This window comes from Oryzias latipes, chromosome 21, assembly GCF_053564925.1.
Source record: "Oryzias latipes strain Hd-rR chromosome 21, Olatipes_Hd-rR_3.1".
In the NCBI taxonomy this organism is placed as follows: Eukaryota; Metazoa; Chordata; class Actinopteri; order Beloniformes; family Adrianichthyidae; genus Oryzias; species Oryzias latipes.
In genome coordinates, this window is record NC_136257.1 from 19,348,015 (window position 1) to 19,373,306 (window position 25,292).

Genomic DNA, 25,292 nt, shown 5'->3' on the forward strand with positions numbered 1-25,292 from the left:
AAGGGTGAGTGCAAACGAGTAGCTCACAGATAATTAGAGTAATTCTGACAGTAAATTCTCTAATTAAAAGAGGAACACAAAATGCATTCCCAACTTCAAATCTGTTCATTTTTGCACTTGGGTAGTTTTTTTATTCTCTCTATGCGGTCCTTTTGAAAGTTTCTAACCCTCAGAAGTAGAGCACTTCTCATGTAAAATTCAAACAGCCTTGGAGCAGGGTTGGACTGTTTGTGTGTTCTAGCATCCATTGCACCATCTGCTCCTACCTGGGAGATGGGAACAGCAGACATTTTGACACGTTGTTGAAACAGCACACTCAGTATACGGTTCTGTTGCTCCAAGTCAAACACACGGGTCCGCAGTTTCACGCATTCCTCTTTCAAGTCCTGAAAAACAAAATTGGGGCCTTAGGGACATATCATGAGTATCAGCTGCAAATGTATCACTCACTAGAAACATGTCTAATGCTGTATTTGATACAAAGTACCTTCTGACAACTTTATGTGAAGATTTATTCCATGGATAATGTCAGGAGGGATTTTATTATTGGAAATTATGTTCATGCTGTGAAAGTATTACTGTTTTATTTGTAAATATATTTGTTTAAATTCAAGGTATTTATAAATAAATAAATATGTGTAATTTTTCTGAAAACATTAACAAATGTGTGATTTTTTTTTCAATATAAACATTTGTTATCTGAAAAAAGTATAAGTTGTCAGAGGAGTTTTTTTTTAATTATTTCAAATTTAATAGAACTGAACACTAAAACAAATTATGCTCACCATTGCACAATCCTTGACTTTTGGAAACTTGCCATTAAATTGTTGTTTTTATTTTGAAACATTCTTTCTTGTATTTTTTAAAAAAAAAATTGTTTTTTTTACTTTTTTCATGAACTAGAATGCATCTTCCAACCAAAGCCTGGGCTCTACCTTACATATATGCCCTGTTACGATAACTGGCCACTTTAGTTGGCCCATCTGTCCAACTACTCGTTAACATACATTTCTAATCAGCCAATCACATGTCAGTAACTCAGTGCATTCAGGCATGCAGACATGGTCAAGACAACTTGCTGCAGTTTAAGAGCATCAGAATGAATAAGAAAGGTGATTGAAGTGACTTTTGTTGTTGGTGCTAGATGGGAGGTCTGAGTATATCAGAAACTGCTGATCTACTGGGATTTTTACGCAGAACCATCTCTAGAGTTTACAGAAAACAGTCCAAAAAAGAGAAAATATTGGGGGAGCAGCAATTCCGTGGGTGGAAATGCCTTGTTGATGCCAGAGGTAAGACGAGAATGGCCAGACTGGTTCCGGCTGATAGAAAGGCAACAGTAACTCACACAAACACTGGTTCCAACAGAGGTCTTTAGAAGAACATCTCTGAAAGCACAACACGTCCAACCATGAGGCAGAGGTGCTACAGCAGCAGAAGACCACACCAGGTGCCTCTCCTGTCAGCTAAGTACAGGAAACTGAGGCTACAAATTACACAGGCTCACCAAAATTGGACAATAGATGAAAAGAAAAATGTTGTCTGGTTTGATGTGTCTCGGTTTCTGCTGCAGCATTTGGATGATAGAGTCAGAATTTGGTAACATGAAAGCATGGATCCATCATGCCTTGTATAAACAGTTCAGGCTGGTGTTGTAATGATGTGGAAAATGATTTTTGGCACACTTTGGGCCCCTCAGTACCAATTGAGCATGGTAACAACATCACATCCTACCTGAGCATCGTTGCTGACCATGTCCATCCCTTTATGACCACAGTGTACCATTTTCTGATGGCCACTTTGAGCAGGATAAGGCGCCATGTCATAAAGCTATAATCCTCTCAGACTGGTTTCTTAAACATGACAATGAGTTCACTGAACACAAATAACCTCCACAGTTACCAAATCTCTAACCAATAGAGCTGGGATGTGGTGGAATGGGAGATTGGCATCATGGATGAACAGCCGACAAATCTGCAGCAACTGGGTGATGCTATCATGTCAACGTGGACCAAACTCTCTGAGGACTGTTTCCAGTACCTTGTTGAATGTATGCTACCAAGGATCAATGCAGTTCTGAAGGCAAAACGGGGTCCAGCCCCGTACTAGCAAGGTTTACCTAGTAAAGTGGCCAGTGAGTGTATATTTTAAGGTTCTCTCAGCAGGTTTCTTTTTATAACTCCATTACAGTGACATGATGGTTTGCATGTCAGCCGTTTACACCAAAACACCAAACAGTTTTCCTAGGTATGGAGTGCGCGTGTAATTGGTTAACATAAAAACATCAGACTTTCTTTTTAACGTATTTTAGAAAACATCAACTTTTCAGGAAAGCGGGTTCCTACTTGATGCTTCCACAGTAAGATACTACCAAATTTATTTATATGATAGCTCTTAAGCTTGAAGAAAACTTAACTAACTGACTACATTTATGATTCTGCCTTCATTCAGAGGAAAAACAAACCTTTTGTGTGAGGAGTGCCTGGACCACCTGGTTAGCAACCTTAACAAAAAAAAAAAGCAAAAAAGAGAGAAATATAAGTTAAAAAGATATTTTGAGTGTCCTGAATGTTTTCTGTGTTTAGTAACTTTGAAAGATGCTGGGAGACTGTAAATAATATCAAACACCATGAAAGAGACTTGTGAAATACATCAGATTGTGTAGCTGCAAAATGGAATGCAGTTGCATCACTAACTCAAACTCGAGAGAAAACAAACATACAATTCAAACTTCATCTCCAGATTTCTAGTAGTAGAAACATTTTTATTAGTTATTTTTTCCTCTGTCAGGAAAAAAAATACAAAAAAAGATAAAACATCTTGAAGTGTTTTTTTCTGTTTATTTAAATGTTACAGTCAATTGAAATCTTTCATATGCTCAATAACAAATTCTCCCCCAAGACAAAATCTAATATGCTTGAGTGCAAAAGGCATAAAAAACAATAATAAAACAGAAAACAACAAATACATTTGGATTAAAATGATTCTTATGACTACAAACCCATCAATGTACTGACCTACTTTTTCCAAGCATTTTCAAAATAAAATAAACATCTTGGTTGCAAAGCCTTTCTGAGGGTGTTGTTTTGAATGCATTAGTGGCATTTTTCCACACATTCTGTACTGTAAATCTTTATTCTGTTTATACTTACCCATGAACTTAAGTCATTTGTGGTGTCACTAACTTGTGTTATTTTAACAGATGTTCCAGTATTTCTTGCATTTTTCTGTCATTTTTATGTGTTTTCATTGTTGCTGTTAAAAATTTGTATATTTTGTCTTCACAGACGATACATTTCCCCATCTTAATTCTGTATTCTTGCTGTTGGAGTTACCAGCATATTTATTCTGATTGATTACAGTTATTCCTTTTCTCTCACTGATTCCAAGTGAGAGATCAGGAATAACTGACCGTGTTGGCTTCACAGCAAAGGGTTCCAGGGATGTAGAGTTCTATTCATCTTCATCATGTTCTTGCACTGGAGCAGTTCCTGAAAAATAATTTGTCTTCTAAAAACTGTTCCATGACTTTGAGTTTATCTGCTTCCTGGTCACAAACTGCTCCAATCACTAACTTGCATCTTTTGTCCAATACAAGATGTTTCAGGGATTTTGTTTTTGTCCATCTGCTTACTCTTATAACTATAATTACTAGCTTGCAATCATTTCCTGAACATTTTTAACCCCTTTTGACGTCAGGGGGGTTGCTGGAGCCTATCCCAGGCAGAGGCGGGATACACCCTGGATGGGTTGCCAGTCCGTTGCAAGGTTGTTTTACAACACATTTCTTTTATTTTGTTGTTTTTGTCTCTTTCTCTTAGACACTAAACTATTAGAGCAGATGGTCACCCTTATACTGAGTCTGGTTCTGCTGCTCTAATTTTTCATGTCGAGGGAATTCTGTCTTTCTATGGTTGCCTTGAGGTTGCTAAATAGGGGAATTGCACCAAAAACCCTTTCATGTAGTCTGTTGGTCAATTACATGGGCCATTTGTTTAAGATAATCTGCCTTCATTAAAGTGATCCATACTGAATCAGTAAAGCTCTAATCTTTGTGCTCTATGTGTAGCACTTTGAAACATCCTCAGATGTGTTACTTTATAATAAAACTGAATTGAATTAAAATCAATTGAATTAGTCAAGGGTGCAAGAAAATAATGGAGGTGTGCGACAGAAAACCTATATGCTTGAGTGATGTTGTGTGATTCACTGTTTGGCCTCAAAGGACGAAACCCTCCAGTTTCTGAATCCATGCATTAACAGCATCAGCGGAAGTGTCAGGACCACCTTCCACTCTGCTTTGTGTCACATTCAGGTTTTAGCTGGACAAGTGTTACTTCCTGTTCAACCTTTTGAACATCAAGTGCCCTAAAGTGTTTCCATTAGGAGCAGCTTCTTCTGTAGAAATATTCCTTTTGTGTTAAAACTTATGTTAAAGGTCACATTCACACATTGCTGTGTGTGGAAATGGTTGTTTTCAAAGAAGTCTCAATTTTTCATATTTCCAGGGGGACTTTGGACATGTCAGTTGTTTTAAGGGCAAAAATCCACAAGGCCAAATACAGTGAAGTATGAGGATTTTATTTGAGTATTTTATTGACCTACAGCCATACTCAGGTAGCATGGGAGCTTTTATGTCAGTTGTCAAAGATATTTTAAACCCACCGACATGTTGATGGCTTCACGGTGAGGCAGTGTAAACGTGTGGTTACTATATAAATGGGAACATAGTGCTGTGAAAGCCCTCACCTCATCCAAACAGCGTTCATACTGCTTTCTCTGGTTGTCATTTTCCAGTGACAAAGCAGAGTTCTCCGCCTGCAGGTACAAACGCACACAAGTAAAAAAGAACAGTGTATTGCAGCATGGAACATATGAAACCTTAAAGCTAAATGTGACTGAGAAAACGTACAGATCAAATTTGAACAAAAAAGCTACAAGCAGTAATAAAACATGTAGTCTTTTTGGTAAATGTCTCTGTTTTTCTTTAATAGAAATTCCTCAGTTCATTGGACTAAGGAAGGAAAAGTCTGAATCCTACACACTATATTGATTAACAAGTAATGCATCAACACACAGGAGAGGCTTGAATTGAGTTCACAGTTGCAGCATCAAGGAACCAACATGACCTTTATGAATGAGATTGCAGTGTGTTTTTAAAGGGACATTAGTGCTGTTAGTGTGGATAAAACCACATAAAAATGTTTTATACCACCACTTCTGTTTATTTTGATCAATAGTAAAATATAACACAAACAAAATTATGTGTGAAGCTGTCATTTTAACATATTGTAGGTGAAGTTGAAATAGTTTTTTTTCTCCATCTTTTACTCAATGAAGCATACCATGAATGAAGGGAATTGTAGTTTTCCGTTTGATCCCTTTTTTATGAATGTAAGATGATCCCCATGATCAACATGAGTTTTATGCACCCTGTCACAATAGGAATTCTTTATTAACTCTTGATCAAATCCAGTGCTGTGAGATCTTAATCTTGTTTTTTAAGGTGGAAAAAAATATTTCTCAGAGTTTACTGAGGTGGCCCTGAAGTGCAAAACCCCGACAACAAATCAAGCAGAAGCGGTGGCCAGAGCCCCCCAACACCGGCATTGTAAAGCAAATAGAGTGAATCCGCCCGCCGGGCAGTCCAGCCAGGCACCTGGACCAGGGCAAGCAGGACCGCCCCCAAACTGCAAGGAGCAGGGAGGCACAGGAGCACAGAGACTGCAGGCCGCACGCAGCCCAGCCAGGAGGATAGTCCTCCGCCCCACCAGGTGGCCCAGTCCGTGACCCCGCCCCGGACAGCACCCCCAGCCCCAGAAAAGCCGCCCACCACCACCCGGGGGTTCTTCCTTTTACCTACCTTTTACTGTTTATTATTGTGTTTCATTTTTTAACATTTCAATTTGATTTCTGGAACTTACTTTTGTTTTTCAAATTGTTTCAATTTTTATTTCATTTAATTTTATTTTGCTGATTTTTAAGATGTAATGTTTTTATAGTACTTGTTTTGCTTTTTTAATTGTGATGTTTAATATGTTTTTGCATTTAGTGATTTGTTGGTGTAATTTCCATTTCAGGGCCACCATAGTTTACATTGTCCATTAAGTCAAACTTCATCTCTAAATATACATGCATTTGTCAGTTATTTAATAATTAAAACAATTCTGTTCTCTGTTCTGATTGGTTTATGCCTTCAGGAGGACTTTTAGTCACATTGGACTCCTATTTTCTCAAAAATGAAGTGGATGCATGGTAAAACACACTGACCTAACTTGTTCAGTCTTTGTGTTCTAAGCCAAAAGAGAAACTTTATTTAAACAGTAGGTGTAGCAGTGTGTGGAACAGGAGAAAGGGTAAGAAGTAGACCGTGCAATCCACTTTACCTCTAGTGCTCGAAGGCGCTCGAGCAGGGGATTGCTGTCCTCTGAGTTTCCTTCTGAACTACCGCCAGCCTCTGGTGAGGCAGACATCTCTGCCGCTGTGGCTGTGGGACCCTCCAGACTGTCCTGCTGCTTCCACATTTCCTCCAGGAGTTTATCCTGTGCAGAAAAGGACAGATGCATGCCTCGGAGTCAGAGAGAAAAGGATGGAAGCTCCAGATCTAACAGAAGTAAACTCTCCGAAACAACATGCCAAATGCTTGCAGCAACTGCCCACTGCAAACTTTCAGCTTTTGTCAACACAAAACATTTTCAGAAATGGTTTGAAGAATTGAACACATCCGTTTTTGGGGCAAAGTAATGCTGGTTTTTCATCTATGAGAGAACTGAACTGTTACAATTGTAAATAATGCTGCATTCAGTTGTGTTTTGCTAAATAAAAGTAAAAAGGAGAATGTCTGGGTTTAAAAGACCAGAAGAAAATGCAAAACATGACTGATAAATAATGTTGAGACCCTTTAATAATGAGAGTCACTGCACCGTTCTCCAATTTTTTACGAGATTGTTCAAACAACCACAAAAATCAGAGCTGCTTTGTTTGCATGGGATATTATTTTTAACAGCATATTCATTCTCTCAGAGTGTATACATTTACATCTATTAAAAACAAACCCTGAACTTGTGTTCTTTTGGCAGTTAATTTGATATCAATAAAAATAATAAAAGAGATGGGGCTAACCTTGTATGCTTTCATTAAATCCAGCGGATCCACTTTGGGCCCCTCCATTGTGTCCTGATTCTGTAGCAGAGTTCTCACAGTCTCCTCCATGCTATGACCATCAATAAAACACAAAAACAAAACAAAAACAAGACGCGTTCAAATTCAGTCAAATACCTAGGGTTTGAAAACAACTGACAGTTGGAAATGTTTGCACAAAATCATGCCAAGTTATGTATTACACGAACAGCAGTGGAGAACCATCAAAAGCCCTGCAAACTTTAGACAAGGAATCCGATAAGAAATGACAAAACAGAATGTTTTTTTATTTCAAACAATATTTTACCACAAATAACAAACGAGTGTGCTGACTATTTTGCGGTCACATGCTCATTTAAGCACCATGGGAGTGTTGTCGAACTCAAGCATTTGCGAATAAATAGCAATGAAAAATTGCTTTCAGAATGAGAGTTGTTTGTCTCTGCGTGACCCAAGCTGTACAGCGGCCTGTCCATGAAGCACACCACTAGATAGGCCACCAGACCTTTGTTATTCTCCACAAGAGGCAGCTTAAGAACACGAATGAATAGGTCTATCTTGTTCATGCATGAAATACTATTCATCTTTCCTTGTTACTTAGCTACACAAACAGAAAAGAACATCCTGATGGACCATGCTGTGGGCTGTATGATAAAACACAATGAATAGAGTGATGGGAAGAGCTTTGCAGCCCTTAAATACAAAATCTTAGTTATTTTATGTTAAAAAGTCTTAGGACTCATTTCTTTGATTTTTAAATCCCAATGGTGAACAATCTGAACTTCTCAAACATCCTGTTTGCACTTGATACTGAAGAACAAGGTCATGTGTGTACGCATTTGCTACAATATTGAGATGGAGCAATGAAACAAAAGCAGAAAGACTAAAACTTGTTTTTTTTTTACTTCAAGGAGAAGTGCAGTGGGTAAATCCTCCTTCACACAAACTATGTTTACTCTCTGTTCACATTAAAAGCTCATCTCTGTCATTTTGTCAGTGGCTTCAGACTGCAGTCTTGCATAGAGAACTTTTATGATAGAGCTCTGCGTTTGCTTACATTTGGATCATTGACTAAATTTCCTTTCGTGTGATAGTTTATGACAAGGCTCAAAATTTACCGAGAAGCTAGCAGCGTCTGGGGTAAGTTGTGATTTTTTCCAGTCCACAGGATGCGGTAATGCAGTTCACTAATTGAAAGCTACGGCGCAAAAAAGAGGGAATGTGAAGATGATAATCTTAACAGAGCATTTTCACACCTTATAATTTTGTACAGACTGCACGAAGATCATCGTCAAATAAACTTTCCCTGTGATGACCTGCCTTGGTGCGTTCAGCTGAGTAAAAAGAGTCGCAAGGAATGCATTTAAAAAAACACAACCTTTGATTTCCAAAAAATGATTTTCAGAATTTTACAAGGATGAGGGTCAGCATGCATAGAGAATTGAGATGCCAAAATATTAATCATTGCATTACTTAAATGCAAGTTTAGGATCTAGTGTTCTTTTAGCATTTTTCTCATGATGGACGACACATTTTAAGAAAATCAAGCTAAAAATTGCAGGAAATCTTTGTTCAAATCATGAATCAGGAGCAGACGAAAAAAAATCCATTTGAAAAAGATTGTATTTGTGATGTAGAAAATACAAGCTTCCTGCTGTGCCTAAACAGAGAGCTCTCAGCACAGTAGCGGATGTGGGGCGGGGTTGCTTTGTGCCAACTGTCCCACCCACAACTAAGAAGTGAAATCCTGACGAACTACAGCCGCTCTGCAGAAACTATGTCTTAGAACATGGCACAAGTATTTTGGTTTTGGCTAAAACAGTGTAACAGACTTAACCCTTGTGCTATCTTAGATGACCCCACCCTTACATTGACGTGTTATTCCTACCATGACAAAGGTGGATAAAGGTGGAAAGATTTCATGTCATCCATGGACACCAGTGAGGTTCACAAATCATTGAAGAAAAAAGGTTCAGTGCACTGTCTAGTGGGTCTAGATGACCCAACTCCCAATGGTAAAGTGCCTAGGATAGCACAAGGGTTATAAGACCAATGGGAACGCTTTGAAAAGATATCAAAAGATGATTGGAGAAGGACATTAAATATCTTTGCTTCTTACAGTTTTGTTTTGATCTCCGTCAAATCACTTCTAAATGCTCACTGGCTTTGGAAACATCCTATTTAGATTGTAAACTCAACACCTTTGTCTTTCTCTGCTCTTTTTTCTCATTTGCTCAACAATTAGCTGTTGTTTGTCCTAAATTTAAACATGCATAATGTATCACAGTAAATAATAATACTTACACTCTTAAACATCCAATAATCCCACAACAATCCTTTTAGATGTTTTTCATTTAGAAGTGAAGATTTATGACATTGTAATAGTTATCAGACTCACTTGTCTACTTAAAATATATTCTGTTTAAAGATGACATTTTGAACTTTTACTGTCACTGCAGCTTTTTCTCCTATTTAAAGTTTGTGGAGCAGCCAGTGGCACTGCTGACTGTGATCATAGCGGAAGGGATTTGGGTTTGTTTCTGCCCCAAATCCCCTGACCCGAAGCAGGCCTGGCCAAAATAAAATCAGTAGGTGGGATGATGGAATAGGTCAAAAGGAACTCCAGTAGCGTGTCAGAAAAGCTGCATGTGTTACTCAAAGGTTATATAAGACCATTAGCAATGTAAGGAAGTGTAAGTTACTGTTGCAGCAAGCAGTCAGAAAGAGGAAAACTATAGCAAACCACAGCTGGAGAACCATTTAGACCAGAGGTGGGCACTGAGGGCCGCATTCCTGCATGTTTTCCAACATACCCTGCTCTGGCATGTTCTGATTGGCTGGACACACCTGAACCAGGTAATCAGCCAAGAGTAGGGCAGTCTGCTTTTTGTGATATGCAAAAACCATTAGTTCAAGTTTATCAGCAAGATTTAAGGGGTTAAAAATAAATTAATTAATTCATTGTGTAAAAATGAATGTAAAAATTTCCATTAAAAACGGTGAATCATTTGATGTTCTTGGGCAAGAATGACAAACTGCTGGTCATGTTACACAAAACCCATTTGTGAAGTAAAAATATCTCACATTTAGGAGAAATTTTATGAAAGTGTCAACATATTAACTTTAACTCTGGTTTGTGAAGACCCATATAAACTTTCAAATGAAAATTCTGAAATTTTATAGGGGCTGGAGCGCTCCGGCTTCCTCCTACATTCCATAAACAAGCTTCATGGAATAATTTGTATCTCTAAATTGCCCCTAGGTGAGCATGTGAGTGTGTCTCCCTGCAACAAACTGGTGACCTGTTCAAGGTGTGCCCCGCCTTCACCTTACACTGCTGCTCCAGCAACACCTCAACGTTCTGAACATAGATGGATGGTTGAATAGATGGATGATTGGATGGATGGAATATTGCATTTGGGTGTTAAGGAGTAAAAGCCAGAACAAAATGCTACCTGAAATTGTTGGAAGCATTGCACTGTTTTCTTGTTGTTTTTTCTTTTTTTGCAGTTGATTAAATTTCTTTTTCCTTTTTCATTTCAGACTGTTTCTTTTCTATATTAGATTACCGAAAGGTTGTGATTTAATTTTTTTTTCAGCTCTATGTTACTTTCCTGTTTTGTTTTTTCATATTGGGAAAGTAATTTTTGACTTCCTAATTGATATTAGCTCCTCCCCTTTTGTCAGAGTTTTGACCAATGGAATGTAAACACCTGACTGCAGTTATTTGCCACACATGATGGTTGTTGTGTCATTACATCAGTGCATATGATTTAATTTTTGTTTTTAACACTTGTGCTATCTTAGATGACCCCACCCTTACTTTGACGTGTTATTCCTGCCATGGTGGATAAAGGTGGATAAAGGTGGAAAGATTTCATGTAATCCATGGACACCAGTGAGGTTCACAAATCACTGAAGAAAAAAGGTTCAGTGCACTGTCTAAGTGCAGGGGTCGGGAACCTTTTTGGCCAAGAGAGCCATAAACGCCACATATTTTTAAATGTAATTTCGAAAGAGCCATACAATAATGTAGTGTCTTTTTCCCACACTGAGGCATGGAGACTTAACCTCATTTAAGGTTCTTTATTCTGGTTACTGCAGACCGCAACAAACGCCGTACAATTAATTCAGCAACTCCTCAATCTCTCCCGCAGAGACAAGAGCGCTTCTCCCAACTTTATATTCGCTCCTGCCCCGTCAGCCCTCCCATTTCCCTTATTCGGCCCACAGCTGAACCCCATTGGTCCAAACTACCTAACAACAGGCTGAGCGACAGAACTGAGAGCCAATCAGATCTCTGCTTGATGCGTTCATGAACTCCAGAACTTTTAACGCGGCCCAACAGCCATCCAACTCAGTCCGCGACAATATGTTTAAAACTAAATATACAAATGAATGTGTGCATTTGATGTAAATTCAACACTTTTAAAGTACAATAAGTCTGTGGATTCTTTTTAATAACATTGTTATGCTGTTGCTAATAAATGATGAGTATTTCTCGTGGTGGTTCTGCTGATTGTCTAGTCTGGTTGATAGGTGGTGAGTTTCTGCTTCATGCAGGCGTTGAGACTTTAAACGTGATCGTAGGTCTGAATGTTCTGTAGATGTGACAAAGACTGCTCACATGCAGACGTGGAGCCAAACATATACTCACACGCTGCAGTGAGTGACGGGCAGCGGGTTTTATGTTATTACAATCCCTGCGCGTTTCACCTGCTGCTGGTCCCCTCACCCCCACCCTCTGGTTTCTTCCTCACACATCCCGTCCCCGCAACTGCGCGCTCTTTCTCAGAGACGGGAGCGCGCAGTTTTAGGCACGGCAATTCACAGGTTTCCAGTTGGTACAAACTCTGTGAAATTATAGATAATAGTAACTGATAGCGCTGGCGCAGATTTCTCTCTCTAAGCACCGCTACTACTGCGCGCCTCTGGCATCGCATCGCGCCCGAGAAGGACTGGTCTAATGAAAAAAAAAGTATAATTAAAGATTTGTCTGCGAGCCACATGTGACCATCAAAAGAGCCAAATATGGCTCGCGAGCCATAGGTTCCCGACCCCTGGTCTAGTGGGTCTAGATGACCCAACTCCCAACGTTAAAGTGCCTAGCACAAGGGTTACTGCTGCTGTTTACCACTTTTCAAGACAATCGGTCATGTATCCTGCGACAAACTAGTGACCCGTCCAGGATGTTCACACCTTCGTCCAGCAGTTGCTGAGATGGGCTCTGGCAACCCCGTGAACCCGGAACAGATGTAGCAGGTTAAGAAAATGAATGAATGGATGGAGAGTCATGCATGAATTTTCTCTGTCATACTTCTCTTCATATTTAGCTCGTTTTATGTGAGTTTTAGTTCAGACAGTTCTACTCCGATACCAAGGTCTACCTTTCTGTTGTCATTCTACTTTTGTAACATTCTTTGTTACGTTTTTCACTTTGTTTCTTTGTCTCATGCATTTTGGGATCTGAATGTTTCTTTAGAAAAAAAGCAAGTCTGTATATGATTGTCCAAAATAGCACCAATTTGCCTGCATGTTTCAACTTCAGTCTTACTAGTATTGACTAAATGCTAGTTGATAATTTAACTCATTGTCCTAAAATAGAAATTTCATTGTCTGACATGTCACTGAAATTTTATTACCATATATAACAATATTTAAATAAATCCAAATTAGATTCAGTTATTTGGAAGATTATTTAATGCTTGATGAGGCAAAACTTTTGACTAAATACATTCATCTTTTTCCAGAAGGTATACATTTTGGAAATTTCTTTTCACTACACGGAAAAACCTGCAACAACGCACCCTTATGCTGTTCTTTATTTTATTTATTCGTTTTTAATTTAAGCTTAAAATCATACTATTTCCAATTATAATCAAAGAAATAGGAATACATTTTGAAAAGAAATTTTATTTTTTGCTGCACTTGTCATCACAAACTGATGTTAAAGATGTGTTTAAACTTCAGTGGTTTCAATCCATATTAGTCCATTATAAGCTCAGTACGAGTACTTTGGTTTCTGCAGTCTGATTCATGTGGAGATGATAGTACCTGGAGAAGTGCTGCTGCAGTGTCACCATCTGCTGTCCACCCTGCTGAGACTTTTCCCCCTCTCCCTTCTCTCCACACGCAGATGTTTTGCTCCAGCTGAGGATTATGCTTACGGCTCAGACTCAGTGGGGTAGCTGAAGGGCAGAGGAGGAAGCACAGTTTGTTAATCTTGCCAAAAACTAATCCAGATGAAGACTCAAAAGATTTGTCTCTTCACCAGTGAGTTCTCCCTCTGTCTATAAAAGCACAGTATGACTGCTTGTTGACTTGTTTGGGAGAGATCTGGGCTTGTGCACTACATCCCCTCCTCACAAGCTGTTTTTCTAAATTGATGTCAACAGATTCTGCTACTCTGCTGCTTGTTTATCACTTCAGAGGTGTCAAGGAAAACAGATCTGTTGGTTGAGGTTGGATAATCCATATATTGAGCAGCCCTCTCTTACTACAAATGAGGCTCATAAAAAGGGAAGCTGCCGACTCTCAGAGGAGCCACAGAGTTTAGAGCAGAGCCAGAGGCGAAACATGGACTCGACTGACATCAGAAACAAGTGGAATTAAAAAAGGAGATTAATACCGCCAAATAAAATATTCCTACATATTCCATTGCCAAATGGAGTCTTCTCATTCATTTCTTATAAAATACTTTTGGTATTTGACCCCAAGTCGACTGCGGTCGAGCCCTGTTCATGATATTTAAAATGAGCCCTGAGCAGAAATGTATTTCTGGATCTTCAAAGCAATAATATAAAGCAATAGCTAAAGAAACATGTGCCTAACTGTTTCCCTAGTCCATATTTTGTTTACTATACCAAAAAATATCTACTGCATATATGATCCTAAAAAAGTGTAAATACAAAATAGAGGAAAAAATTGGTTTACCTGCGTATATTTCATCTGTTTTAGTGTAATTTGTTGTTTTAATGCTTTGATATTAGCCTCCAGCCACAGAACTGGTTTGCTGTGACTCACTTTACCTGCCACACTGTATCAGGCTAACAATGTCACGGAGCACTGTGGAACTGCAAGGACATATCCAGTTATGTTACAGGGTCTACATTTATAGGACATTCAATCAGACACGAACTAAGAACTGAGATCAGTGGAGCGATTTAGAATGAGTAAATAAGAAGCTTTAACCAAATACAAATATTTTTTGACTGTTTTGTGTCAGATCTTTAACACTGTGGTTTGTAGATGTTCTGGTGTAATGAGGACACCACACAAATCTGTTTGTAGGGACTGTTCAGAGATCAACAACATTTTTGACCCGCTTTGTTTCTGTTTGTTTTACCTATGATGATTTAAAAAAAATGCTATTATTATTATTATGAAACTGAAAGAAACTGTGCAAAGACTTTATTAAGATGTTTAAAACTAGTAAAACTGAGCTCCACTCTGCCATCAGGAGTTAAAAGAGACACAGCAGTGACCAGAATATTTCAGCAGGAAGAAAAAAGAAGCGTATCTGATCAATTTACAGATATAAAATAACTTTTACATATTTAAACTCTGCAAATGTAATTTAGAAAAATATTGTTAAACTGTTAATTTATCTTTAAAATTAATTAAAAATTTGTTCTTTTATTATAAGGTATTTTTGCCTAAATTTTTAAACAAATATGAAAATATGAGATTAATAGTAAAAAGTTAAAAAATGAATAAAGAGCAATGATTTTTGCTATAAACGCAAAACATGATGTACACACGCAAAGACAAGTGAGGAAAATGCAGCGTCAACTGTTTCAATGTAGAAACACTGCCATCTTGTGGTAAAAGTGTGTTATTACAAAATACTTAACGAAAAATCTGTCATTGACCATAAACAATTGTATATTGTATTTTAAGATTACTGAATTACACATTCTCAGGTAACAAAAAAGCAAAATAAATTAGCAAATAAATACATTTCTTTAGTGTTCATACTTTGCTACATATTGTAAATTAGGTTTTTTATGTCAAGCTTGGAAGAGATTCGGACAGTACAGCACGTTTCTGAGAGATCAAAAAATGCCCATGTGTCTCAAGAGGAAGATCATGAACACTGTCATACTGCCATCAATGACGTATGGAGCTGAGACATGGTCACTTATCAACCACCAAAGAGAGAAACTAGCAATCACCCAGAGGAGCATGGAACGATCAATGCTGGGTGTTACGAGGAGAGATAAGGTCAGGAACGAAGACTTAAGATCAAGAACAGGGGGTGAAGGATGTCATCGAGAAAGTGGTTGAATTGAAGCCAAAGGCAAGTGGGCAGGACATGTAGCCCGAATGAAGAACCACGAATGGGCTAAGAAAACAACAGAATGGACTCCGTGGGACAGGAAGAGAGGAAGGGGAAGACCGAAGAAAAGATGGAGAGATGACATCGAGCAGAAGGCAGGCAGCACGTGGACCCAGAGTGCCCAAAACCGTGATGAGTGGAGTAAGATGTGGAGGCCACCCGCCAGCAGTGGCGTGACAGGCTGATGATGATGATGATGATGTCAAGCTTTAAAAGAAATCACATGAAAGCTTTACAAATCTCCAACTCCACTCCAACTAATTTTTTTTATCTATTGTAAAGTAATTCACTGTCGTCTTTTACTAAGGAATATGCAGGTTGTTTTTTGGTTTTTATTTGCCAAAATCAAAAACGACATAGTTTTTGCAGAGCAGCAGTAGTTCATCAAAAATTTGGCTCACATTTGCTGAGAGTTTGTGGCCCAACCATTTCACTTGCTGCATCATAACTTAGAGCATTTTCAAACAGCTGGTTTTTATCTTCTTCTGATCCATTTGTATACAAAAATTGAAAAAATTGAGGTATGTCCTCAATCATTAGAAAAACTCTATAAGAACATGTTGAAACCCCCCAAAAACATGATTTTCATTTCCAGTGAAGATCACAAATCATTGAAGAAAAAAGGTCCAGCGCACTGTCTAGTGGGTCTAGATGACCCAACTCCCAATGTTAAAGTGCCTAGGATAGCACAAGGGTTAAAACCAAAAAGAAAAACTATTGAGAAGAATCATACACATGCTGAGTCCTTAACAAAAAAATTAAAGCCAAATATTTATTTTATGAGTCATATAAACCAACAATAGAAAAAAAGAACACTTTGTAAAAAAGACAATTTCAAAATGTTCAGTTCGCCTATGCCTACATATGCATGGCCTTTGAAACTATACCCTTGTGCAGGAAAGTCAAAGTAGGAAAGATATCATCTCATAATTTTAATGTGAAATTTAAAAAAACATTTTTTGTTAAAGTAGTATTTTAAAGTTGTATTTCATACATGCATAAGGTGTTGAAAGTATTTTCAGTCTTAAATTCAAAACTTCAAATTCTAGTTCAAAAACATTGATTGTTTTCTAACAAATGGCCAATAGATGGCGTTCTTTGATTGTCATCATTTCCTGTGATGTTTTTTGCAATATTGCAGATGTTCATGACAAGGTTTACGGAAAAAAATCACATTTCTCAAAATCTTGTTACTCTATAATCAGTAAAAAGTGGCTTAAAAATGTGAAGAGTTTACAAGTGTCGTACATATGGTTAAAACCTAGTACAAAATGGTAGAATTTCCATTTCTATGTGAATCTTTGTGCTAAGCAAGAGTGCAGGATGGAAGATTCTACAAAAGGGTGGTTTGTAAAGTCAGTGAAATGCTCTCTTGTCATACAGTCAACAGTGGACAATGCTGTTCTTAAACTCGTGAATTCCTATTGTGGGGATTTTTACTGGATCAAGTGGTGAATAAATGTTGTGGTTAACAAAACATTAAAAACATACAAACGGACTGCATTAACGCAGAGACTGGCAAATGTAAATGGGCATCCTTGTACTCCCAGAATCCTTTGATACACAGTAACGCGCAGTTCTTTAAGCAACATCCCACCAGAAGACAAAAGCAGCAGTTATGAACCCAGGCCAATTATTCATTAGAGGGCTTTGTTTCAATCTTTTATCCAAGCAAGACTCAGAAAACTAAAGAGAATCTAGCAAGCATTACACACAATAATTTATTCCGCACCCATAGTAGATAAAAACTTCCTAATCTAATGCAGTACTTTCCCAAAGACAACAATTTATTTTCCTTAGAACCAAACTAGCAAATCTTTGTGCAGCTTCCTAAAATGTGACCGGTTTACTCTTACAGAGATAAACAAGACCCTAAGAGGACCGATGATGAATGAAGATGATGAACATACAGATTGACCGGGATTAAACAACCACAGATGGTCAACTACAGTTCTGGTCTGGTCTATCCAGGTGGCGTTGTGCTGAATTTGAGTCATGGCATCTGTCTGATGAAGTCACTTGGATGAGTGGTAAAAAGTTTAGAAGAGTTTAAATCCAGATGTCATGAATCCACTTCAAAACAAATGTAACTGGTTATGAGAAAGTCATAATCATACAGAGTCTAACCCTTACCCTAAACCTACCTATCATGCACATGTGCTGTCACCCACCGCACCCGATTGAAGGGGCTGAGAAGTTCCTGAACAACTCCTGTCTGACCAGGTCATCACATTTATTTATTTTTTTGTTTGTTTGTTTGTTTATTTGCTTGTTAGTTTTTTGTTTTTGACGATCTGTAGTTTGTAATTTTTTTTCTCTTCTTTTAACTGTCATATTGAGTGAATTTATCCCTGTCAGACAAATAAAGTTCAGTCATATTCAAGTAATCTTTGAGTAGTTGTGAGAAGACGTCTGTTCTTCTAATCCCAGATGGCCACGTTTTACTCATTCAGGAACATGTTTTTGTCTTACTTGTAAACCTGAACATCTTTACATGGTAATATTGTTTAAATATTTTTTCTGACGTCAGAGTCAATGTTACTGGTTCAGATGACTTCATTGATTATCGTATATATTAATACTAGGGGTGTAATGATTAATCGATTGAATCGATAAACTGATATAAACCTAGAATCTAACCAGATCTATCTGTCTGAGGCCTGCTAATCTAGGAAAATACCACTTGGATTGAGGCACAGTAGATTTATTTTACTAGAATGTAAAAAAGTACATTACAGTGGATAACACACGTTGTGATGGCAGCAAAAAATGATCAGTTCAGTGACCAGAAAGTGTGGAAGAATGTTATAACAATGTTGCCTTTGTATTATTTTGATTTAAAAAAACAACTGTCGGGTGAACTTAATGAAGCTAAAATGTGAATGCATTTGCAATAAATTCTTGTTTACTTGTTTGTTTGTACACATTTAATTTACACTTTATTATCTTGCAAGAAACACAAGGAATCTGGAAACCTCAACTGCACTGTTCAGTACCAGGTATTTATCAGTAGTTACACAATAAGTACCATGTAAGTACCACTTAAGTACACTGTAAGTACTGTAAAAGAAAGCGTTAGCGAATGTTTTTGGCTAAAGATGTCCTGGATCGATTTTAAGTCAGTGAATCGGATTGAATTGAATCGTTCAACATGACTATGAATCATATCATCAACCAGCAATTATGATATGAATCGAATTGTAGTTAAATTGAATCGTTACGCCTCTATAGTACAATGGATAACTCTTTCAAAAGAAACATATATTTCTCTTGCATCAGGTAACATGAAACTACTAAATCATTCAAAGTTATGTTAATTATGGGTCTTCCTATTTTGCAACAGCAAAAACCAAGTACATGTTTGGCACCATTAATATAGATGAACTGTGTGGAAGGAGGGTTTTTTCCCCAAATAACCCATGCAAGAATCCAATCTAAAAAAATAAAAAACAAAAATCAAAACTTTTGAGCATTTCAGTGATATAAGTTGTGCCACAGGACACATTGCATATCATGTAGCAGATTCGATGCCCAAGATGGCGACTTGCCTTAAACCTTTCATGCCTGACCTTATTTTCAATTATATAAAAAATAGCATTCTTTATTATTTAAGGCGATGCTAAATTAAGTGGAGTCCTGGATTTTGTGGTTTATTAAGAATTTGCAATATACGACATGAAAGCGTAAAAACTTGAGTTTGGTTGGGGTTTGTGAACAATGTTCATTTGTTTTTTGTATGTTTTTTGCTCAAGGACATCATTGAGTGTTTAAAACATAAAAGGTCATTTGACAACTGTTTCATTTGTGGGAATGCATAAACACCAACTGGCTGGTATTTTTTCCTAACAAGTTGTTTTAAAGAAGTACTGGTGATAAGTCTTCCATTCCAACTGTTAGTTTTAAGGTCAAGACTTTGACTTGGGCAATTAAACTCTCCTGTTTGCCATCAGGGTTTTCATTTTAATGTGATAAGAGAAGGAATGTTTTCATTTTTGAGGGTTACACTTTCTGTAATTTCAACTAAAGGCTGAACACATACAAGGAAGAAAACCCTCATCTTTAGACTTGGCTGTGGAAAATATCCTTTGTAGTGATTGTGGTAAACATGCATCAGGTTTAGATTGTGAGGCTTTAAGATGTCACAAAGTTGACTTCACACTAGCTTGGATTTCAAATGTTTTTAATTTTCTCAGTCAAACGCGTCTTTGCTTTAAACTCAGCATTTCCCAGTCAAACAGGAAATGATGAAATGTTCTGATTAGCTACCTCTCGATCCATATATAAAAGTAAAATATTTAACATCAGCAATCTATCTGTTAAGACTAAATTAGGTGTAGTTGCATGAATGTTATCGGAACCATCGGTGCTTCTATGGGACTTAATCACCAATTGAATGACAGATGTCACACTGTCATTTTCCTTCATCACTGTCATTGGAACAGCTTGACATTTGATAAACATCACAGCTTGTGTGTTTAGAAGGGAGGGTGCTTCTTCAAGAGGAAAGCTCTGGAGTGTAAATTGGATAATTACATGTCTTCCTTTTGGGTGGGTGGAAGGCTCATTTCATCAAGGCAGCAGCTCACTCTGTAGCATTGATGTTGGAGTGAATTTAGAGCACAGCCTCAGAGATTTTGCCCCCTGGAGATCAAGAGAGTGCATGTTTTTCCCTGAAATCACAATCCTGCTGATGCAGCCTTTAGCCAGTCCTGTGACTCTTCTGAGCTGCTCAGAATAAATAGCAGGACTAAGACCTCGTGTTACTCAGCACACGTCAGGAAACCAAAGGGTTTTGTGTGGGATCTATATCAATAGCAATCTTTGAGCAATAGAATCGAGGACAAGAGGAGGCAATGACCAAAAACTCAGTCATTTTTGACATTGAATTAGTTCTATGAGACAACCTGAACTTTTCTTTGAATTAATGACTAAATGTCAATATTATGTAGTACTGTATATATAATAAATTTAGCTTAAATGAAAACACGATTTGCACACAAAATTGGACTGCAATTAAACTGATTACCACCCGCCTTTAAACTACTGTGAAAATGCAGAATAGTTCATTTAGGTTTTTTTTGTATCGTTATCCTCTGATGGTTGCATTTATTTATATTTGCTAAAAGGAGTTTTATTTCTGCTTCTAAACTTTAAAGAAAACAAATTCAAAATAGTTTTAGGAATTGTAGCACTTTGCAAACACAAAATGAAAAAATGTGTTTGTAATTGGGTAAAGGGCTTTAAGAATTATAGTAATGATTTTATTTAAGTACATGTACTTTTTACCCTAGCTAACATGTTATCTCAAATATATTTTCAACCCATAGGAACCCAGGCCCATTTGTAGATTGCAAGTTTGCAAACAATTCCACTTTTTTTAAGATTATGTATTAAAAATCCAGATTCTCAGTTGCTTTAAGAATAGTAATAAGAAATTGAAAAAACAACAACCTTTTTTTTAGATAGGAGCATCTTTTGGTTCCTAAATGTGTCAAAAATAGTCCAAAATTCAATCTCTTTACTAAATAAGTAATGATGCTAACTTTGCTAGTTTTCAAAATCTAGAAAGGACTCTGAATATTTGTTTTTATTCATGAATAACTTGAATGTCCAAAACATAATATCAAATATCAGTGCTGGGAATTGCAAGTCACGAATCCGTCTCATCCAGGACAACATTTATGAGGGTTTTAATTTATCAGCTAAAAATGCAGATTTTATGCATCCTTTTCTTCTTTAATTCCACAAATAGTTTTGGGCTGAGATATTTTTAGCCAAAGATATTTTCCATGCGCCCTTGATGCTGCGGCTCCAACTCTTTAATGTTCACACTTCTCTGTTGTTCCCAGCTGCAAATATGAAGCCAAAGAAAACAGTCTACAAGGATTTTTTATAGCTTTTTTTATTTCTATTTTTTCCACTTTACTTATTCCATTTTTGACTTCATCAAAAATGCCAATAAACTTCAAGATATAAATTTCATAAATAGATCTATTCTTATTACTTTTTAAAGATGAGAAATACCTGGAAACCTGTGTTCTAACAGTATCCTGATATCCAACAATGCAATGGAATTTCTGGGAAATGCAATAGTAATTTGCAGGCAGGTTAATTGAAAGGTAAAAATAAATTACAGGATACACTAAAGATTATAATTGTTTCTTACACAAAACAATCAATATATGTTAGAGACTAAGCTGTTAAAAGTCTTAAAAGAAACAATGATATGCAGAGGCAGAACCTGCAGGAGGCTGGAGAACTGAATATGTCGACAATCATACTATCACTTTGCTTTTGGCACAATTTTTGTTTTGATCTGACAGCTCACACTCAGCATTTAGCACCTAAAAGATGTGAACATTGTCTCTGCACCTTGTGATTTTTGCTTTTGTTCATGAACTTTTGTCTAGAGAGTTGAATTTGTGGAGGAGACTGCAGGGTAGGCAGAGGGATTTACTGAGCTTTACTGTGAAGTTCACAGTCAAATTCACAGCAAGTGTTAAAGCTTTCCTTTATAACTTCAAATGATAATAGCTACTTTCTTATATCTCAGTGAGGGGAGTACACTGGTAGCAGTTAAGTAATGCCAAAAGGTATTTTTCTGTGCATTGTTGGTCTGCATGATGAACTATGAATTGTATCTGTTTTGTCCTGTGTGCTGCTGTGGAGAAAAACAAAAGAAAACTAGCACAATTTAGATGAAGTATTGCCTCATATATTGCTTTGGTTGTCTTGGTTATTATGCTATTTGTACCTACAGAGTTAGATCAGTAGAAAATTTCAGAAATCCTGGCTACTCCTAATTTGCTGCTTTTCTCCAATGATAGTTTTTTTTCTATCAGGACCCTGACCTCTTTCATGTGGCTGGATAATTCAGTGTTCTAAGATCGCAATCAGATGCATTATCAAATATGAAGACAATGTGTTCCCACTTGCCCAGAGCTACTGCATTTCCACTTCAAATATCACGAGGTCAGCCAACTGCGTCTCAATATTTGACTTTAATTTTGTTTGCTTTTTTGCTGTCTTCCTGCTTTAGAGGGTGAAGAAAGCGTTCAAATGCTTGGATTACAGACTACGGTAGTCTGATTTTGAAAGTACGGCTTAAACCAGACAATAAAATGTAACAACCCCCCCTCCCCTTAGAAAGCAACAGTAAGTGCAGTAATCAGTGTGGCAGTCCAGTCTGTGTGGATGCTGATGCCATCAGGGACAGAGCCTAATTGTTCATTTTTAGTTTAGTCACAGTAAATTCACAGCTGCCACATTTGCCTCGTCACTGTCTTGAATCACTTCTCTGTTCACTCTTTGGATTGGAGTTTTTCCATCCAGCAGATAGGTAGGATCTGCATTGACGTTAAGACAAAAAGAATACTTTAATGTTAAAAAAATCTGATATTAACCGGGCTAACATAAAATGACATGTCTATAGATAGAAAATGTATACCCACTCATCTTCCTGAATCCTCGTAATGTACAGTTAACCTGCAAAGTGGTTAGGCTTTCAACAGATGATGAATTATTAGCATTTATTTATTTATTTCAAACTTCATTTTCAAATGCAGTTTAAAAATGCTTGTAGTTGTGATGTAGGGCCTACAATTGGCGGGACACCAGCTCCCTACTCTGCTCCATTCTGATGCATCCACTTGCAGACAAATAGATCCATGTACGTCTTTATTTTGCTCATTTGAGCTGGTATCTGGATAAACACTGTACAGCTGGATTGCTCCGATATTGGTCACCCTTTTTGTTGCACCAATAATATTAGGTTGGGGTTATGAGGGGCTATAACCTAGCAGGAGAGCATGTAAACAAAAGAATGATGGGATATCAGCTGAGGCTTACTTATGCGCCAACACTCCCGCCCACAATTCAGAGGCAAATTTGTGATGAGCTTCTGCTGCTCTGGAGAAACTATGTCCTAGAAAACAACACAAGTTTTTTTGATTTTGGTTAAAAATAGCTTAATCATAATTAAAAGACCACTGGGAACACTTTTAAAAATAGATTAAAAGATTATTGGAGTGGGACTTTAAGAGTCCAATCACAAAGTCTCCTTTATTCTAATGTTTACCATTAATCTATAACAATGGTTACGCAATCTAGCAAAAGTGCCTAGGCAAGTAAAGCATTGGTTTGCTTTTACACAATTGAGACAATTTTTGATTATCTCTAATCTGACTTTTTTGATCATCTCAAATCTAACTGGAGTTCATTAAAAATGGGCAAGGAAAATCATTTTTGACAGTTGCTTGAAACCCTTCCAGCAGCAACATTTTAGATCTGGGAGTTATGTCTTGTCTCTGGGTGTTGGAGCCATTTGGAAGAAATTTAATTCATGCATGTGCTTATCATTCTTTGTTCATGCGGTTGTTCTGGTCCCCTATTGGTTAGAAGCATTTTGGGAGCTGCCGTGTCTTTTTATTGGCATATTCCTTTTGGATTTAGAACTTGGAAGCACTGCAGCACTTTAATCTTGGACCATGTTCTTGTCGTGTTTATGCCTTTAAAAATTATTTTTTGTGATTTGTACTTTGTTCTTTTCACTGTTCAAGAAAGTGCAAGGGAATAAAGATTATAAAAGGAAGAACAATGACCTTACTTTTTTATGAAGCACTTGTAAAGACAGTTTCTGCTCCCCAAGTTACCAGGATGTAACTGCAACGGTCTCTACTCTCTTGAGTAAAAAAGTTCTGTCTCTGTTCAAAAGTAATCTTTAATTGAACTATCTATCGTTCGATCCATCCATCCATCCATCCATCCATCCATCCATCCATCCATCCATCCATCCATCCATCCATCCATCTATCAAGATGCTGATTAGACAGCACGATTATTGCACAGGTGTGCCTTAGACTGGCCACAAGAAAAGGCCACTCTGAAATCTTCAGTTGTATCACACAGGACAATGCCACAAATGTCGCAAGTTTTGAGGGAGCGTGCAATTGGCATGCTGATAGCAGGAATGTCCACCAGAGCTGTTGCTAGGGAATTGAATGTCCATTTCTCCACCATAAGCCGTCTCCAAAGGCGTTTCCGAGAATTTGGCAGCACAACCGCAGACCACGTGTAACCACACCAGCCCAAGACCTCCACATCCAGCATGTCCACCTCCAAGATCGTCTGAGACCAGGCACTTGGACAGCTGCTGAAACAATCGGTTTGCATAACCACAGAATTTCTGCACAAACTGTCAGAAACCGTCTCAGGGAAGCTCATCTGCATGCTCGTCGTCCTCATCGAGGTCTCGACCTCACTCCAGTTGGTCGTCGTAACCGACTTGAGTGGGCAAATGCTCACATGCGATGGCGTCTGGCACGTTGGAGAGGTGTTCTCTTCACGGATGAATCCCGGTTTACACTGTTCAGGGCAGATGGCAGACAGCGTGTGTGGCGTCGTGTGGGTGAGCGGTTTTCTGATGTCAATGTTGTGGATCGAGTAGCCCATGGTGGTGGTGGGTTTATGGTATGGGCAGGCATATGTTATGGGCGAAGAACACAGGTGCATTTCATTGATGGCATTTTGAATGCACAGAGATACCGTGACGAGATCCTGGGGCCCATTGTTGTGCCGTACATCCAACAACAGCACTTCATGTTGCAGCATGATAATGCAAAGCCCTATGTTGCAAGGATCTGTACACAATTCTCTGAAGCTGAAAACATCCCAGTTCTTGCATGGCCAGCATACTCGCCGGACATGTCACCCATTGAGCATGTTTGGGATGCTCTGGATCGGCGTATACGACAGCGTGTTCCAGTTCCTGCCAATATCCAGCAACTTCACACAGCCATTGAAGAAGAGTGGACCA

At 37.9% G+C, this 25,292-nt stretch overlaps 1 protein-coding gene across 6 annotated transcripts in view; it reads right to left on the reverse strand.

The window, feature by feature from the left end:
- LOC105356801 (uncharacterized) overlaps positions 1 to 25,292 on the reverse strand; it is a 57,411-nt gene that overhangs the window by 28,676 nt on the left and 3,443 nt on the right. For 5 of the 6 annotated variants that reach the window (XR_013652835.1, XM_011489610.4, XM_011489609.4 and 2 more), the window contains exons 2-7: positions 13,195 to 13,328; positions 7,123 to 7,213; positions 6,387 to 6,542; positions 4,750 to 4,818; positions 2,465 to 2,503; positions 267 to 386 (exon numbers count right to left, since the gene is read on the reverse strand). Coding sequence is in view for 5 of the 6 variants with exons in the window: in XM_011489610.4 (XP_011487912.1) it covers positions 267 to 386; positions 2,465 to 2,503; positions 4,750 to 4,818; positions 6,387 to 6,542; positions 7,123 to 7,213; positions 13,195 to 13,223 (504 nt within the window). In the remaining variant the exon portion in view is untranslated. The remainder of the gene's footprint in view (positions 1 to 266; positions 387 to 2,464; positions 2,504 to 4,749; positions 4,819 to 6,386; positions 6,543 to 7,122; positions 7,214 to 13,194; positions 13,329 to 25,292) is intronic. The other variant, XM_078939776.1, reaches the window with a different exon arrangement.